This window comes from Oncorhynchus kisutch, linkage group LG22 (assembly GCF_002021735.2).
Source record: "Oncorhynchus kisutch isolate 150728-3 linkage group LG22, Okis_V2, whole genome shotgun sequence".
In the NCBI taxonomy this organism is placed as follows: Eukaryota; Metazoa; Chordata; class Actinopteri; order Salmoniformes; family Salmonidae; genus Oncorhynchus; species Oncorhynchus kisutch.
In genome coordinates, this window is record NC_034195.2 from 57984833 (window position 1) to 58002018 (window position 17186).

Below are 17186 nucleotides of genomic sequence, written 5' to 3' on the forward strand. Positions count from 1 at the left end.
CTTGAATACATGACCGTCAGTGGTACTGTAGCTTGAATACATGACCGTCAGTGGTACTGTAGCTTGAATACATGACCGTCAGTGGTACTATAGCTTGAATACATGACCGTCAGTGGTACTGTAGCTTGAATACATGACCGTCAGTGGTACTATAGCTTGAATACATGACCGTCAGTGGTACTATAGCTTGAATACATGACCGTCAGTGGTACTATAGCTTGAATACATGACCGTCAGTGGTACTATAGCTTGAATACATGACCGTCAGTGGTACTGTAGCTTGAATACATGACCGTCAGTGGTACTATAGCTTGAATACATGACCGTCAGTGGTACTATAGCTTGACTACATGACCGTCAGTGGTACTATAGCTTGACTACATGACCGTCAGTGGTACTGTACTGTAGCTTGAATACATGACCGTCAGTGGTACTATAGCTTGAATACATGACCGTCAGTGGTACTATAGCTTGAATACATGACCGTCAGTGGTACTATAGCTTGACTACATGACCGTCAGTGGTACTGTACTGTAGCTTGAATACATGACCGTCAGATGTAGTGTAGCTTGAATACATGACCGTCAGTGGTACTATAGCTTGAATACATGACCGTCAGTGGTACTGTACTGTAGCTTGAATACATGACCGTCAGATGTAGTGTAGCTTGAATACATGACCGTCAGTGGTACTGTAGCTTGAATACATGACCGTCAGTGGTACTGTAGCTTGAATACATGACCGTCAGTGGTACTGTAGCTTGAATACATGACCGTCAGGTGTACTATAGCTTGAATACATGACCGTCAGTGGTACTGTAGCTTGAATACATGACCGTCAGGTGTACTGTAGCTTGAATACATGACCGTCAGTGGTACTGTAGCTTGAATACATGACCGTCAGGTGTACTATAGCTTGAATACATGACCGTCAGTGGTACTGTAGCTTGAATACATGACCGTCAGTGGTACTGTAGCTTGAATACATGACCGTCAGTGGTACTGTAGCTTGAATACATGACCGTCAGGTGTACTATAGCTTGACTACATGACCGTCAGGTGTACTGTAGCTTGAATACATGACCGTCAGGTGTACTGTAGCTTGAATACATGACCGTCAGTGGTACTGTAGCTTGACTACATGACCGTCAGTGGTACTGTAGCTTGAATACATGACCGTCAGGTGTACTATAGCTTGACTACATGACCGTCAGGTGTACTGTAGCTTGAATACATGACCGTCAGGTGTACTGTAGCTTGAATACATGACCGTCAGTGGTACTGTAGCTTGACTACATGACCGTCAGTGGTACTGTAGCTTGAATACATGACCGTCAGGTGTACTGTAGCTTGAATACATGACCGTCAGGTGTACTGTAGCTTGAATAAATGACCGTCAGATGTAGTATAGCTTGAATACATGACCGTCAGATGTACTGTAGCTTGAATACATGACCGTCAGATGTACTGTAGCTTGAATACATGACCGTCAGATGTACTGAGGGTATATTCATTCTGCCGTGTCTGTTGCAAAATGTTTCGTGAAAACGGAAGGCAAACGGAACGAAACTGGGACCTGAATTTTTCCAATAGAAACTCTTGTTTTAGTTCCTTTTGCAACAGAATCGGCAGAATAAATACACCCCATTACTTGACCCGAGAATTATCATATTGTAATGTGTTGTTTCTCACAGGAAGTCCAACCCTGATGTCCGAGGCTTCATGCTGAAGATGGGGTTTGGAACTGACTACACAAAACTGGAATCCTACTACATGGAAAAGTTAGTGGACAAAAAAGGACCAAAATGGAGACCTGTATAGTGCAGAAATATACCTAAAAAATGGACACAATTTATTTCCAAGATAATGAAATGAAAATAGGACGTAGTGGTGGACTGTTCTGGGACTGTGGGACTGGCTCGGTTTAAGTTGGGGATGCTACAGAGGTCTGTGTGTTTGTATCTTCCAGTATGGTGAACATTACTAAGGGACTCAACAAGACAGCCATAGTCTGGCAGGACGTGTTTGACTACCATGAAAAAGTAAGTATAATGTAAACACCAAGATCATGTGGTCCTTACCTGTATCACCCTAATGTAAACACCCAGATCATATGGTCCTTACCTGTATCACCCTAATGTAAACACCCAGATCATATGGTCCTTACCTTTATCACCCTAATGTAAACACCCAGATCATGTGGTCCTTACCTGTATCACCCTAATGTAAACACCCAGATCATATGGTCCTTACCTGTATCACCCTAATGTAAACACCCAGATCATACGGTCTGTACCTGTATCACCCCAACGTAAACACCCAGATCATACGGCCCGTACCTGTATCACCCTCATGTAAACACCCAGATCATATGGTCCTTACCTGTATCACCCTCATGTAAACACCCAGATCATATGGTCCTTACCTGTATCACCCTAATGTAAACACCCAGATCATATGGTCCTTACCTGTATCACCCTAATGTAAACACCCAGATCATACGGTCCTTACCTGTATCACCCTAATGTAAACACCCAGATCATACGGTCTGTACCTGTATCACCCTAATGTAAACACCCAGATCATACGGTCTGTACCTGTATCACCCTAATGTAAACACCCAGATCATACGGTCTGTACCTGTATCACCCTAATGTAAACACCCAGATCATATGGTCCTTACCTGTATCACCCTCATGTAAACACCCAGATCATACAGTCTGTACCTGTATCACCCTAATGTAAACACCCAGATCATGTGGTCCTTACCTGTATCACCCTAATGTAAACACCCAGATCATACGGCCCGTACCTGTATCACCCTCATGTAAACACCCAGATCATATGGTCCTTACCTGTATCACCCTAATGTAAACACCCAGATCATATGGTCCTTACCTGTATCACCCTAATGTAAACACCCAGATCATACGGTCCTTACCTGTATCACCCTAATGTAAACACCCAGATCATATGGTCCTTACCTGTATCACCCCAATGTAAACACCCAGACACTTTCCAGGTCTAATTACACATGATTTGACTAGGGTCCTCTGTGCCGGGTCCTCTCACTGTGATATTACCTAGATCCTTCTATTTTGATAAAACATCAGAGGCTGTCTCTAGACTGAGGGTGGTCTTCATGCAGTAGGCTGTTTCCCCTGCTGCACTAGAGCAGGGTTCTACAGATTGGTTGTGTTTCAGCTGTGTTGCAGCTCTCTGTCAGTGGTGGAGGTGTGGAAGGGAGGGTGCTACCTGTGTGAGGTCCGCAGGGTGACCAAGGCAGGCCTCAGGGTCGTCCTGGCCTCTCCTTGGTACCTAGACCAGCCTGGACCTACTCATGACTGGGCTAGATACTATACTGTCTGGCCCCTTGCTTTCAAGGGTTAGAACCGCTTAACTAGTGTGGAGTGAAACAGAGTGGAGTGGCCAGTGCGGTATGAATAGTGTGGAGTGGTGTGGATGGAGTGGATAGAGTGGGGTGAATAGAGTGGATAGAGTGGGGTGGATAGAGTGGGGTGAATAGAGTGGGGTGGATCGAGTGGGGTGGGTGGAGTGGATAGAGTGGGGTGGGTGGAGTGGATAGAGTGTGGTGGGTGGAGTGAATCGAGTGGGGTGAATAGAGTGGATCGAGTGGGGTGAATAGAGTTGGGTGAATAGAGTGGATAGAGTGGGGTGAATAGAGTGAATAGAGTGGGGTGGATGGAGTGGGTTGAGTAGAGTGGGTTGAGTAGAGTGGGGTGGATAGAGTGGGGTGGATAGAGTGGGGTGGATAGAGTGAGTTGAATAGAGTGGGCTGGATTGAGTGGATAGAGTTGGGTGAATAGTGTGGGTTGAATAGTGAATAGAGTGGGGTGGGTGGAGTGGGGTGGGGTGAAGAGTGAATAGAGTGGGGTGAATAGAGTGGGGTGAATAGAGTGGGGTGGGTGGAGTGGGGTGAATAGAGTGAATAGAGTGGGTTGAGTAGAGTGGGGTGGATAGAGTGGGGTGAATAGAGTGAGTTGAATAGAGTGGGCTGGATTGAGTGGATAGAGTTGGGTGAATAGTGTGGGGTGAATAGTGAATAGAGTGGGGTGAATAGAGTGGATAGAGTGGGGTGAAGAGTGAATAGAGTGGGGTGAAGAGTGAATAGAGTGGGGTGAAGAGTGAATAGAGTGGGGTGAAGAGTGAATAGAGTGGGGTGAAGAGTGAATAGAGTGGGGTGAAGAGTGAATAGAGTGGGGTGAAGAGTGAATAGAGTGGGGTGAAGAGTGAATAGAGTGGGGTGAAGAGTGAATAGAGTGGGGTGAAGAGTGAATAGAGTGGGGTGAAGAGTGAATAGAGTGGGGTGAAGAGTGAATAGAGTGGGGTGAAGAGTGAATAGAGTGGGGTGAAGAGTGAATAGAGTGGGGTGAAGAGTGAATAGAGTGGGGTGAAGAGGGAATAGAGTGGGGTGAAGAGGGAATAGAGTGGGGTGAATAGAGTGGGGTGAATAGGGAATAGAGTGGGGTGAATAGGGAATAGAGTGGGGGGAATAGTGTGGAGTGGGACAGTGTGGAGTGGGACAGTGTGGAGTGGAGTGAATAGTGAATAGAATAGAGTGGAGTGAATAGAGTGGAGTGAATAGGGAATAGAGTGGAGTGAATAGGGAATAGAGTGGAGTGAATAGGGAATAGAGTGGGGTGAATAGGGAATAGAGTGGGGTGAATAGGGAATAGAGTGGGGTGAATAGGGAATAGAGTGGGGTGAATAGGGAATAGAGTGGAGTGGGACAGTGTGGAGTGGAGGGAATAGTGTGGAGTGAATAGTGTGGAGTGGGACAGTGTGCAGTGGAGTGAATAGTGTGGAGTGAATAGTGTGGAGTGGGACAGTGTGGAGTGGAGTGAATAGTGTGGAGTGAATAGTGTGGAGTGAATAGTGTGGAGTGGAGTGAATAGTGTGGAGTGGGACAGTTTGCAGTGAAGAAAAGTGCTATGTGCGGTTAACTATTAGATGTCTGTGATCATATGTTTTTCATAGTAATAATAATCATTGTCATCCACTCAGACCTAAGAGATGAAATTAAATAAACATACAAGGATCAGAAAAACAACATGTCACCGTGTTTTAGCGGCAAGAAGCCATCTGCACAATCAGTTAACTTTGCAGTGAATAGTGTGTCTAGTTGTAATATGTATAGGGGAGAGTGGGGAAACCTGAGCCTTACGGGTAAGTTGAGCCACCCTTGTTTCTAGGAAACCATACACAAAATGAATTATTTTAGGAAATATTTAGGAATTGGTGATCATTTCATGGAGTCTGAAGGAAGAAACCACATGGTAAAAGTGGTAAACAAGTTAGGTCCAAAAAATGGATTTTCAACAAGTCAAATTCATTTACCAAATCAATTGTGTTACAGGTTTCATGATGCTTGTTTCTAAAGTAAATACTTTTAAGATTGTTTTATACATCAGTTGGGGTCTCTATCAGCTTCAATATGAGGTCCTAAACCTAGAATGAAAAGGCATCCTTCTAGCTGTGGGCTAATATAATCAACATGTTTGCCTTGGGGTAAGTTGAGCCAATGGCCTTGGGGTAAGTTGAGCCAATGACAAGTTGAGGAAATTTAAATGTTTTCTGACCAAGCGTGTTGTAGGCATTATCGCTGGGATATGAGGTAACAACAGAGCCTGGCCTATGTTAAAAGTGTTTTTTAAAGTGTTTGGGAAATAAAGATAGACATGGGTTTTAAAGGTGGCAGTAGTAATATTTAATTCAATACAGAAATGTTTAGGCAGCTCAATGTACCCTGTACAACGTACCGTGTTGTACCAAGACTTGTTTTTGGACAAGGTATGTTTTCAAAAATGTTATGTTTACATGCATTCTGATTTATTTCCAGGGATACACCACATCCTGAAATATAGGTAGATCTCTTTGTTAGAAAGAATAATATATTTTCCTTGACAGAGTGATGCTGAATGTAAAAAAAAATCTCAACTTACCCCACTCTCCCCTACTTGTGGTTGTCAACCATGGACCATGCACTCAGGCTGATGTAGTTATTGTTCCCACCGGGTGGGATTAAATACTTTTTATTTTGTTGTTACAAGTACTTTCAAAACAAAAAAGAGACCAGTCTCAACGTCAACAGTGAAGAGGCGACTCTGGGATGCTGGCCTTCTAGGCAGAGTTGCAAAGATAAAACCATATCTCAGACTTTTAAAAATATTAAACTTGGATTAGAAAATACAACATGCCATTGGAACACAGGAGTGATGGTTGCTGATAATGGGCCTCTGTACGCCTATGTAGATATTCCATTAAAAATCTGCCGTTTCCAGCTACAATAGTAATTTACAACATTAACAATGCCTACACTGTATTTCTGATCAATTTGATGTTATTTTAATGGACAAAAAAAGTGATTTTCCCCCCAAAAAAAGACATTTCTAAGTGACCCCAAACTTTTGAACGGCGGTGTACATGGCACTTGTTTTCTACCCTGCCTCAGATCCCAGTAGACACGGTGCTCCACATCTGGAAGGGGAGCCCTGGTCAGATACAACAGGAGCTGAGTAGCATCACCCTGGCTGGGTACAGGGTCATACTGGCTGCCCCCTGGTACATCAACCACATCGACTACGGACAGGACTGGGAAAAATACTACACCATACAGCCACTCAACTTCACTGGTGTGTGCAGAAGCTGGTGTCACTTTAAAATTGGTGAACAGGTTGAATGTAATGGTGGGAATGAAATTAATGGAACGGTATCAAATCGATGTGTTCAAAAGGTAGCAAATACAGTAAAACGGAAAACACATATTGATACCTTTCCATTTATTCAATTTCAGCCAATGGGCTCGTCCTCTGATTTGTTCCTCCAGCAGCCTCTACTACTGCAGCATACTGGGGCTGGGGCAGGGCTTCCCTGGTACTGTATATAGTCTAGGACTATAGTTATTATTATAGTAGGAGACTGGTCTATGGATATTATAGTAGGAGACTGGTCTAAGGGTCTATGGGTAATAAAATATAGTTATTATAGTAGGAGACTGGTCTAAGGGTCTATGGGTAATATAATATAGTTATTATTATAGTAGAAGACTGGTCTATGGGTAATATTATATAGTTATTATTACAGTAGGAGACTGGTCTATGGGTAATATAATATAGTTATTTTTATAGTAGGAGACTAGTCTAAAGGTCTATGGGTAATATACAGTGGAGCAAAAAAGTATTTAGTCAGCCACCAATTGTGCAAGTTCTCCCACTTAAAAAGATGATAGAGGCCTGTAAAAATCCAGAAAATCACATTGTAGGATTTTTATGAATTTATTTGCAAATTATGGTGGAAATTAAGTATTTGGTCACCTACAAACAAGCAAGATTTCTGGCTCTCACAGACCTGTAACTTCTTACTCCACTCGTTACCTGTATTAATGGCACCTGTTTGAACTTGTTATCAGTATAAAAGACACCTGTCCACAACCTCAAAAAGTCACACTCCAAACTCCACTATAGCCAAGACCAAAGAGCTGTCAAAGGACACCAGAAACAAAATTGTAGACCTGCACCAGGCTGGGAAGACTGAATCTGCAATAGGTAAGCAGCTTGGTTTGAATAAATCAACTGTGGGAGAAATTATTAGGAAATGGAAGACATACAAGACCACTGATAATCTCCCTCGATCTGGGGCTCCACGCAAGATCTCACCCCGTGGGGTCAAAATGATCACAAGAACGGTGAGCAAAATTCCAGAACCACACAGACCTAGTGAATGACCTGCAGAGAGCTGGGACCAAAGTAACAAAGCCTACCATCAGTAACACACTACGCCACCAGGGACTCAAATTCTGCAGTGCCCCTGCTTAAGACAGTATATGTCCAGGCCCGTCTGGAGTTTGGATCATTTGGATGATCCAGAAGAAGATTGGGAGAATGTCATATGGTCAGATGAAACCAAAATATAACTTTTTGGTAAAAACTCAACTCGTTGTGTTTGGAGGACAAAGAATGCTGAGTTGCATCCAAAGAACACCATACCTACTGTGAAGCATGGGGGTGGAAACATGCTTTGGGGCTGTTTTTCTTCAAAGGGACCAGGACGACTGATCCGTGTAAAGGAAAGATTGAATGGGGCCATGTATCGTGAGAGTTTGAGTGAAAACCTCCTTCCATCAGCAAGGGCATTGAAGATGAAATATGGCTGGGTCTTTCAGCATGACAATGATCCCAAACACACCGCCAGGGCAACGAAGGAGTGGCTTCTTAAGAAGCATTTCAAGGTCCTGGAGTAGCCTAGCCAGTCTCCAGATCACAACCCCATAGAAAGTCTTTGGAGGGAGTTGAAAGTCCGTGTTGCCCAGCAACAGCCTCAAAACATCACTGCTCTAGAGGAGATCTGCATGGAGGAATGGGCCAAAATACCAGCAACAGTGTGTGAAAACCTTGTGAAAGACTTCCAGAAAACGTTTGACCGCTGTCATTGCCAACAAAGGGTATATAACAAAGTATTGAGATAAACTTTTGTTATAGAGCAAATACCTTTTTCCCACCATAATTTGCAAATTAATTAATTAAAAATCCTACAATGTGATTATCTGGGGGTTTTTTCTTCTCATTTTGTCTGTCATAGTTGAAGTGTACCTATGATGAAAATTACAGGCCTCTCTCATCTTTTTAAGTGGGAGAACTTGTACAATTGGTGGCTGGCTAAATACTTTTTTTGCCCCACTGTAATGTGGTTATTATTATAGTAGGAGACTGGTCTAAAGGTCTATGGGTAATATAATATAGCACAAGTACGCTTTTGGTCATGTAGTCTGTGGACACCAGCTGGTCCAACATCTCATTCCAAAATCATGGGCATTAATATTGAGTTGGTCCCCACCCTTTGCTGCTATAACAGCCTCTACTCTTCTGGGAAGGCATTAATATTGAGTTGGTCCCCCGCTTTGCTGCTATAACAGCATCCACTCTTCTGGGAAGCCATTAATAATGAGTTGGTCCCCCGCTTTCCTGCTATAACAGCATCCACTCTTCTGGGAAGCCATTAATATTGAGTTGGTCCCCCGCTTTGCTGCTATAACAGCATCCACTCTTCTGGGAAGCCATTAATATTGAGTTGGTCCCCCGCTTTGCTGCTATAACAGCATCCACTCTTCTGGGAAGCCATTAATATTGAGTTGGTCCCCCGCTTTGCTGCTATAATAGCCTCTACTCTTCTGGGAAGGCTTTCCACTAGATGTAGGAACATTGCTGCTATAACAGCCTCCACTATTCTGGGAAGGCTTTACACTAGATGTAGGAACATTGCTGCTATAACAGCCTCCACTCTTCTAGGAAGGCTTTCCACTAGATGTTGGAACATTGCTGCTATAACAGCCTCCACTCTTCTAGGAAGGCTTTCCATTAGATGTTGGAACATTGCTGCTATAACAGCCTCCATTCTTCTGGGAAGGCTTTCCATTAGATGTAGGAACATTGCTGCTATAACAGCCTCTACTCTTCTGGGAAGGCTTTCCACTAGATGTAGGAACATTGCTGCTATAACAGCCCCCACTCTTCTGGGAAGGCTTTCCACTAGATTTTGGAACATTGCTGCAGGGACTTGCTTCCATTCAGCCACAAGAGCATTAGTGAGGTCGGGCACTGATGTTGGGCGATTAGGCCTGGCTCGCAGTCTGCATTCAAATTCATCCTAAAGGTTTTCGACTGGGTTCTTTCACACCGATCTCGACAAACCATTTCTGTATGGACCTTGCTTTGTGCACGGGGCATTGTAATGCTGAAACAGGAAAGGACCTTCTCCAACCTGTTGCCACGAAGTTGGAAGCACAGAATCGTCTAGAATGTCATTGTATGTTGTAGCATTAACATTTCCCTTCACTGGAACTAAGGGGCCCAGCCTGAACCTCCTCCCAACAAACTTTACAGTTGACTCTATGCATTCCAGCAGGTAATGTTCTCCTGGCATCCGCCGAACCCAGATTCATCTGTCGGGCTGCCAGATGGTGAAGCGTGATTCATTACTCCAGAGAACGCATTTCCACTGCTCTCATGGCAGCGAGCTTTACACCACTGAAGTCGACGCTTGGCATTGCCCATGGTGATCTTAGGCTTGTGTGTGGCTGCTCAGCCATGGAAACCCATTTCATGAAGTTCCCGACAAACAGTTCTTATGCTGACGTTGCTTCCAGAGGCAGTTTCTAACTCTGTAGTGAGTCTGGCAACTGAGGACAGACAAGTTTTATGTGCTACGCACTTCAGCACTGGGCGGTCCCGTTCTGTGAGCTTGTGTGGTCTTCCACTTTGCTGCTGAGCCGTTGTTGCTCCTTGACGTTTTTACTTCACAATAACAACATTTACGTTTTGACCGGGGTAGCTCTAGTAGGGCAGAAATATGATGAACTGATTTGTTGGAAAAGTGACACTCTATTACGGTGCCACGTTGAAAGTCACTGAACACTTCAGTAAGGCCATTCTACTGCCAATGTTTGTCTATGGAGATTGCATGGCCGTGTGCTCGATATTATACACCTGTCAGCAACGGGTGTGGCTGAAATAGTATGTCTGTGTCTCATGACGTTTTGTTGCCGTGCCATGACGTTTTGTTGTCGTGCCGTGTTGTGGTGTTGTGATGTGCCGTGTTGTGCTGTGTTGTTGTGGGCAGGTGCAGTATGTACTATCCTATGTACTTTACCTCCACAGGTACAGAGCAGCAGAAGAAACTGGTGATTGGTGGAGAGGTGTGCATGTGGGGAGAGTATGTTGATGCTACCAACCTCTCTCCTCGTCTCTGGTAAATAGAAAAGAGTCCCAAATATAACCCTATTCCCTGTATAGTACACTACTGTTGACCAGGGCCCTATAGAACCCTATTCCCTATATAGTGCACTACTTTAGACCAGAGCCCTATAGAACCCTATTCCCTATATAGTGCACTACTGTTGACCAGAGCCCTATAGGACCCTATTCCCTATATAGTACACTACTGTTGACCAGGGCCCTATAGAACCCTATTCCCTATATATAGTGCACTACTGTTGACCAGGGCCCTATCGAACCCTATTCCCTATATATAGTACACTACTGTAGACCAGGGCCCTATATAACCCTATTCCCTATATATAGTACACTACTTCTGACCAGGGCCCTATAGAACCCTATTCCCTATATATAGTACACTACTGTTGACCAGGGCCCTATAGAACCATATTCCCTATATAGTGCACTACTGTTGACCAGGGCTCTATAGAACCCTATTCCCTATATATAGTGCACTACTGTTGACCAGCGCCCTATAGAACCCTATTCCCTATGTAGTGCACTACTGTTGACCAGGGCCCTATAGAACCCTAGTCCCTATATATAGTACACTACTGTTGACCAGGGCCCTATAGAACCCTATTCCCTATATATAGTACACTACTGTTGACCAGGGCCCTATAGAACCCTATTCCCTATATATAGTACACTACTTCTGACCAGGGCCCTATAGAACCCTATTCCCCATATATAGTACACTACTTCTGACCAGGGCCCTATAGAACCCTATTCCCCATATATAGTACACTACTTCTGACCAGAGCCCTATAGAACCCTATTCCCTATATAGTGCACTACTGTTGACCAGGGCCCTATAGAACCCTATTCCCTATATAGTGCACTACTGTAGACCAGAGCCCTATAGAACCCTATTCCCTATGTAGTGCACTACTGTTGACCAGGGCCCTATAGAACCCTATTCCCTATGTAGTGCACTACTGTTGACCAGGGCCCTATAGAACCCTAGTCCCTATATATAGTACACTACTGTTGACCAGGGCCCTATAGAACCCTATTCCCTATATATAGTACACTACTGTTGACCAGGGCCCTATAGAACCCTATTCCCTATATATAGTACACTACTTCTGACCAGGGCCCTATAGAACCCTATTCCCTATATATAGTACACTACTTCTGACCAGGGCCCTATAGAACCCTATTCCCCATATATAGTACACTACTTCTGACCAGGGCCCTATAGAACCCTATTCCCTATATAGTGCACTACTTTAGACCAGAGCCCTATAGAACCCTATTCCCTATATATAGTACACTACTTCTGACCAGGGCCCCTAGGGACATTTTTCAAACAGAAATAATAACAGGCAAGAATCTAAATACAGTAACAGAAGGTGTGTGTGTGCAGGCCGAGGGCGAGTGCTGCTGGAGAGCGATTGTGGAGTGATGAGAAGATGACCTCCAGTGTGATCGACGCCTTCCCTCGCCTCGTGGACTTCCGCTGCAGGCTACTGAGGTACAGGGTTATGTTAATATGATGACTCTCCTCTCTAGCCCAGTTGGCCTGTATACGATTCCCTATTAGACAGCTCTGCAAGCGTTATAATGCCAAACTACTTTGGTTACACACCAAATGTAGAGTCTTTATTTACTGCTGTTACTTTAAAGAAATAGAAATTAAAATCTACACTGAACAAAAATATAAACGCAACATGTGAAGTGTTGTTCCCATGTTTCATGAGTTGAAATAAAAGATCCCAGATATGTCCCATATGTTCCAAAAGCTCATTTCTCTCAATTGTTTTGCACAAATGAGTTCCATCCCTGTTAGTGAGCATTTCTCCTTGGCCAAGAGAATCAATCCACCTGACAGGTGTGGCATTTCAAGAAGATGATTAAACAGCATGCTCATTATACAGGTGCACCTGGTGCTGGGGACAATAAAAGGTCACTCTAAAATGTGCAGTTTTGTCTCACAACACAATGCCACAGATGTCTCTGCTGCGCCCCTGCCCACTCATGTAAAATCCATGCTCCAAATCCTGTTAGACACCTCCAGAGGCATCATTCCTATAGGGGGCACGTGCCGTCTCATTTGTCATGTTTAAAAATGTATTTCAATGTGTTTCTCTGTGATACCACTATCCACCTAGCAATTTTACAAAGTTGTCTTTAGCCCAGTTAGCTAGTGTAACAATATAGCTTCCGTCCCTCTCCTCGTCCAACCTGGGCTCGAATCAGGGACCCTCTGCATACATCAAGAACTGACACCCACGAAGCATCGTTACCCATCGCTCCACAAAAGCCACAGCCCTTGCAGAGCAAGGGGAACAACTACTTCAAGGTCTCAGAGCGAGTGACGTCACTGATTGAAACACTATTAGCTAGCCATTTCACATCGGTTACACTAGCCCAGTTTGGGAACCTATCTCCCATCCTCATAACTAGATACCAAGAAACCATGTCAGCCTATCAATCAAGTTAGAGTAGCAAGGTTGGTAGACTTTACAAAAGCAAGCAATAACTAATGCACTGAATAAGACTTCTATTCCTTTCAATCCTTTTCACATATTTTAGCATAGATGATGAGAAGCATATTTAATTTCTTTACAAAAGAACCACCAGTCAGGAGGATACAGTCAGCTCAAGAGGTATGGTTAGAGATATATATATATATATATATATTTTTTTTTACTTTGGATTAATCATAATGATTATGGCTATAGATTGCTGGAAAAATCTGTTCAGGTGTTTGAAAATGCTACATTCTCCGATTTATAGTTGAGTGGCCTTGCACCCCTGTAGACCACCCCTCAGCCATCCTCACGTTGTGTCCCCTGATATGTTTGGGTACGTGATGTCCCTGGGACGTCCAATAAAATCACTCATTACTGCCACTGACAGGTGCAGAAGAGGTGGATTTGGCGCATGCGCACTTATTCAAAAACAATACATTATTTCCAAACAATACATTTTTGGGGTTGTTTGTCCATTTTTATTTAGACCTTTTTTGGAAGTATATACCTGGCGTGACTGCATTAAATAGGTTTTTGCTATAGGTATTACATTTGTATTTTGACAATATAATCCTTGCAGAGCTGTGAATTGGGGAAATGCATGCTACCTAACTGGGCTAGAGAGAAGAGGCGTTATTCATCATGCTAGCTACCTGGGCTAGAGAGGAGAGGCGTTATTCATCATGCTAGCTACCTGGGCTAGAGAGGAGAGGCGTTATTCATCATGCTAGCTAACTGGGCTAGAGAGGAGAGTCGTTATTCATCATGCTAGCTAACCGGGCTAGCGAGGAGAGTCGTTCTTCATCCTTTGTCACATGCACCGAATACAACAGCTGTAGACCTTACAGTGAAATGCTTACTTACAAGCCCTTAACCAACAATGCAGTTTTAAGAAAATATCCCCCAAAAAAGTAAGAGATAAGAATAGCAAATAATGCACTACCCTCTGTAGTTCCTTGCAGGCCGAGCAGTTGCCATACCAGGCAGTGACGCAACCCATCAGGATGCTCTTGATGGTGCAGCTGTATACCTTTTGAGGATCTGAGGACCCATGCCAAATCTTTTCAGTCTCCTGAGGGGGAAGAGGTTTTTGTCGTGCCCTCTTCACGACTGTCTTGGTGTTCTTGGACCAAGTTAGTTTGTTGGTAATGTGGACACCAAGGAACTTGAAGCTCTCAACCTGTTCCACTACAGCCCCGTCGATGAGAATGGGGGTGTGCTTGGTCCTCCTTTTCCTGTAGTCCACAATCAACTCCTTAGTCTTGATCCCATTAAGGGAGAGGTTGTTGTCCTTGCACCACAAGTCTCTGACCTCCTCCCTATAGGCTGTCTCGTCGTTGTCGGTGATCAGGCCACTGTTGTGTCATCAGCAAACTTAATGATGGTGTTGTGCCTGGCCGTGCAGTTATGAGTGAACAGTGAGTACAGGAGCAGACTGAGCACGCACCCATGAGGGGCCCCCGTTTTGAGGATCAGTGTGGCAGATGCGTTGTTACCTACCCTTACCACCTGGGGGCGGCCCGTCAGGAAGTCCAGGATCCAGTTGCAGAGGGAGGTGTTTAGTCCCAGGGCACTATGGTGTTAAACGCTGAGCTGTTGTCAATGAATAGCATTCTCACATAGGTGTTCCTTTTGTCCAGGTGAGAAAGGGCGGTGTGGAGTGCGATTGAGATTGCATCATCTGTGGATCTGTTGGTGCGGTATGCAAATTGGAGTGGGTCTAGGGATTCTGGGATGATGGTATTGATGTGAGCCATGACCAGTGTTTCAAAGCTTTTCATGGCTACAGACATGAGTGCTATGGGTCCGTAGTCATTTTAGGCAGGTTACTTTGGTGTTCTTGGGCACAGTACTAGGGCGGTCTGCTTGAAACATGTTGGTTTTACAGACTCAGACAGGGAGAGGTTGCAAATGTCAGTGAAGACACTGCCAATTGGTCAGCGCATACTAAGTACACGTCCTGGTAATCCGTCTGGCCCAGCGGCCTTGTGAATGTTGACCTGTTTAAAGATTACTCACATCGGCTGCAGAGAGTGTGATCAGAGTTGTCCAGAAGAGCTGATGCTCTCATGCATGTTTCAGTGTTACTTACCCCCTCGGGCCTCACTCTAGCTACTTCCCCTATCAAAACTGGATGCAGTTTGATTGTCATCTTAAGTGGAGATCTAATTCACTAACTTTGCCTCTGCAGGCCCTCGATTTAGCTTGAGGGAGCGAGTGAATAACTTTGATCACTTGTGGGTGCAATGCAAACTGTAGTCACGTGTCGAACTCTGGTGGAAGTGTCAAATGTAATCAACATGGCTACATTTTCGATATGTGAGTCAAAATTATATATTGACTCACATATCACATATTTTTAGTAAAATTATATGCTAAAAAATATATATAGAGGACATTGATTTTAGCCAAATGGGAATCACACTGAAATTGGCTTAGTCTCATATTGAGGTGTCATTAAAACATAGCTAGCTTCATAAACATATTTTGGGGAATTCTGAAATGTATTGGAATAAGTGACCTAATTATAAAACTAGCTAGCCAGCTATAGGTAACTGTATATAGCTACCTGACAGGAGTGCTAGCTAGCTACATTAGCCTGCTAGGTACATCAATAGCTTTAGGTTGCTTGTTTTTAAGCTCAACTTCAAGATTTTTGCATCTCTGATCAGCATTCTCCCTAGCTTGGGAAAGGGCCATTTTAAGGTACACTCAGATGGGATGATTTAAAAAGTAATTCAAGGGCTGAGGGTTTAGGGCTGTCTACTTTGAGTTGACTGCAGCCGTAGTCTCCTCTGCCCAGACACTGTTTCGGGGTTACGTTACTTTGAGAAAAGTAATCTGTTAATCAAAGTAGGCTACACAAGATGTTTATCAAATGTGTTTAGCCATACAGACACAATACAGTACTAGCTGTTTTGTAATAGTCATTAAGGCAACTAAATCTCCCTTTCCATCTCTTCTCCTCCCTCTCTCCTCTCTCCCTTTCCATCTCTTCTCCTCCCTCTCTCCTCTCTCCCTTTCCATATCTTCTCCCTCTCTCTCCAGGCGCGGTATCCAGGCAGAGCCTCTGTTTGTGGGTCACTGCAGACATGAGTATCAGGGTATATGAAACATGGCTGGTTGTGTGTCACCAGGGCTTTAAATGAACTTTTCTTCATTGGTACCACAGAAAGTAAGGAGCACAAGACAGAATTTTGGAGCACCAGATTATATATATATATTTTTTACTGTGGAAATGAATAACAGTTTTGCAGTTGTATTTTTAAATATAATAAGGGTTGTTTTTAATCACCTGTATAATTATGTTTGCTGTTGCACTTTTGAATAGAATCAATGTTCTGTTTTGTATATCACATTTGTTTGTCCAAACCAAATTACCGATATAAATACTGTATGTTTGCCGTTGCACTTTCGAATACAATTATTAAAAGTAGTTTTTATTTTAATGTCTGGCCCACTCTCTAGTTATGTGTTCTACATCATCAAGGAAACAACTGATGATAATTAACAATGATAGGACAGCCATTTGCATTCAGCTAACAGACAATAATAATGTAACCAGGCAACATGATGATAATTAACAATGATAGGACAGCCATTTGCATTCAGCTAACAGACAATAATAATGTAACCAGGCAACATGATGATAATTAACAACGATAGGACAGCCATTTGCATTCAGCTGACAGACAATAATAATGTAACCAGACAACATGCTGACAATTAACAATGATAGGACGGCCATTTGCATTCAGCTGACACACAATAATAATGTAACCAGGCAACATGCTGACAATTAACAATGATAGGACAGTAATCAGCTAACAGACCATAGGATTGTTGTAACATGCTGCCTGTCAACTGATACGTGGATTATGTAATACATGTTTAGTCTCCTCTCACAACTACTAATCAAT

The 17186-nt window shown here is 43.6% G+C and overlaps 1 protein-coding gene across 2 annotated transcripts in view; it reads left to right on the plus strand.

The window, feature by feature from the left end:
• Positions 1–16715, plus strand: part of hexa (hexosaminidase A (alpha polypeptide)) — a 54252-nt gene extending 37537 nt beyond the window's left edge. For both annotated transcript variants that reach the window (XM_031801836.1, XM_031801838.1), the window contains 6 exons: positions 1694–1780; positions 1969–2041; positions 6472–6652; positions 10673–10763; positions 12159–12266; positions 16315–16715. In XM_031801836.1, the coding sequence (XP_031657696.1) occupies positions 1694–1780; positions 1969–2041; positions 6472–6652; positions 10673–10763; positions 12159–12266; positions 16315–16378 (604 nt within the window). In that variant the 3' untranslated portion in view covers positions 16379–16715. The remainder of the gene's footprint in view (positions 1–1693; positions 1781–1968; positions 2042–6471; positions 6653–10672; positions 10764–12158; positions 12267–16314) is intronic.
• Positions 16716–17186: the final 471 nt, after the last annotated feature.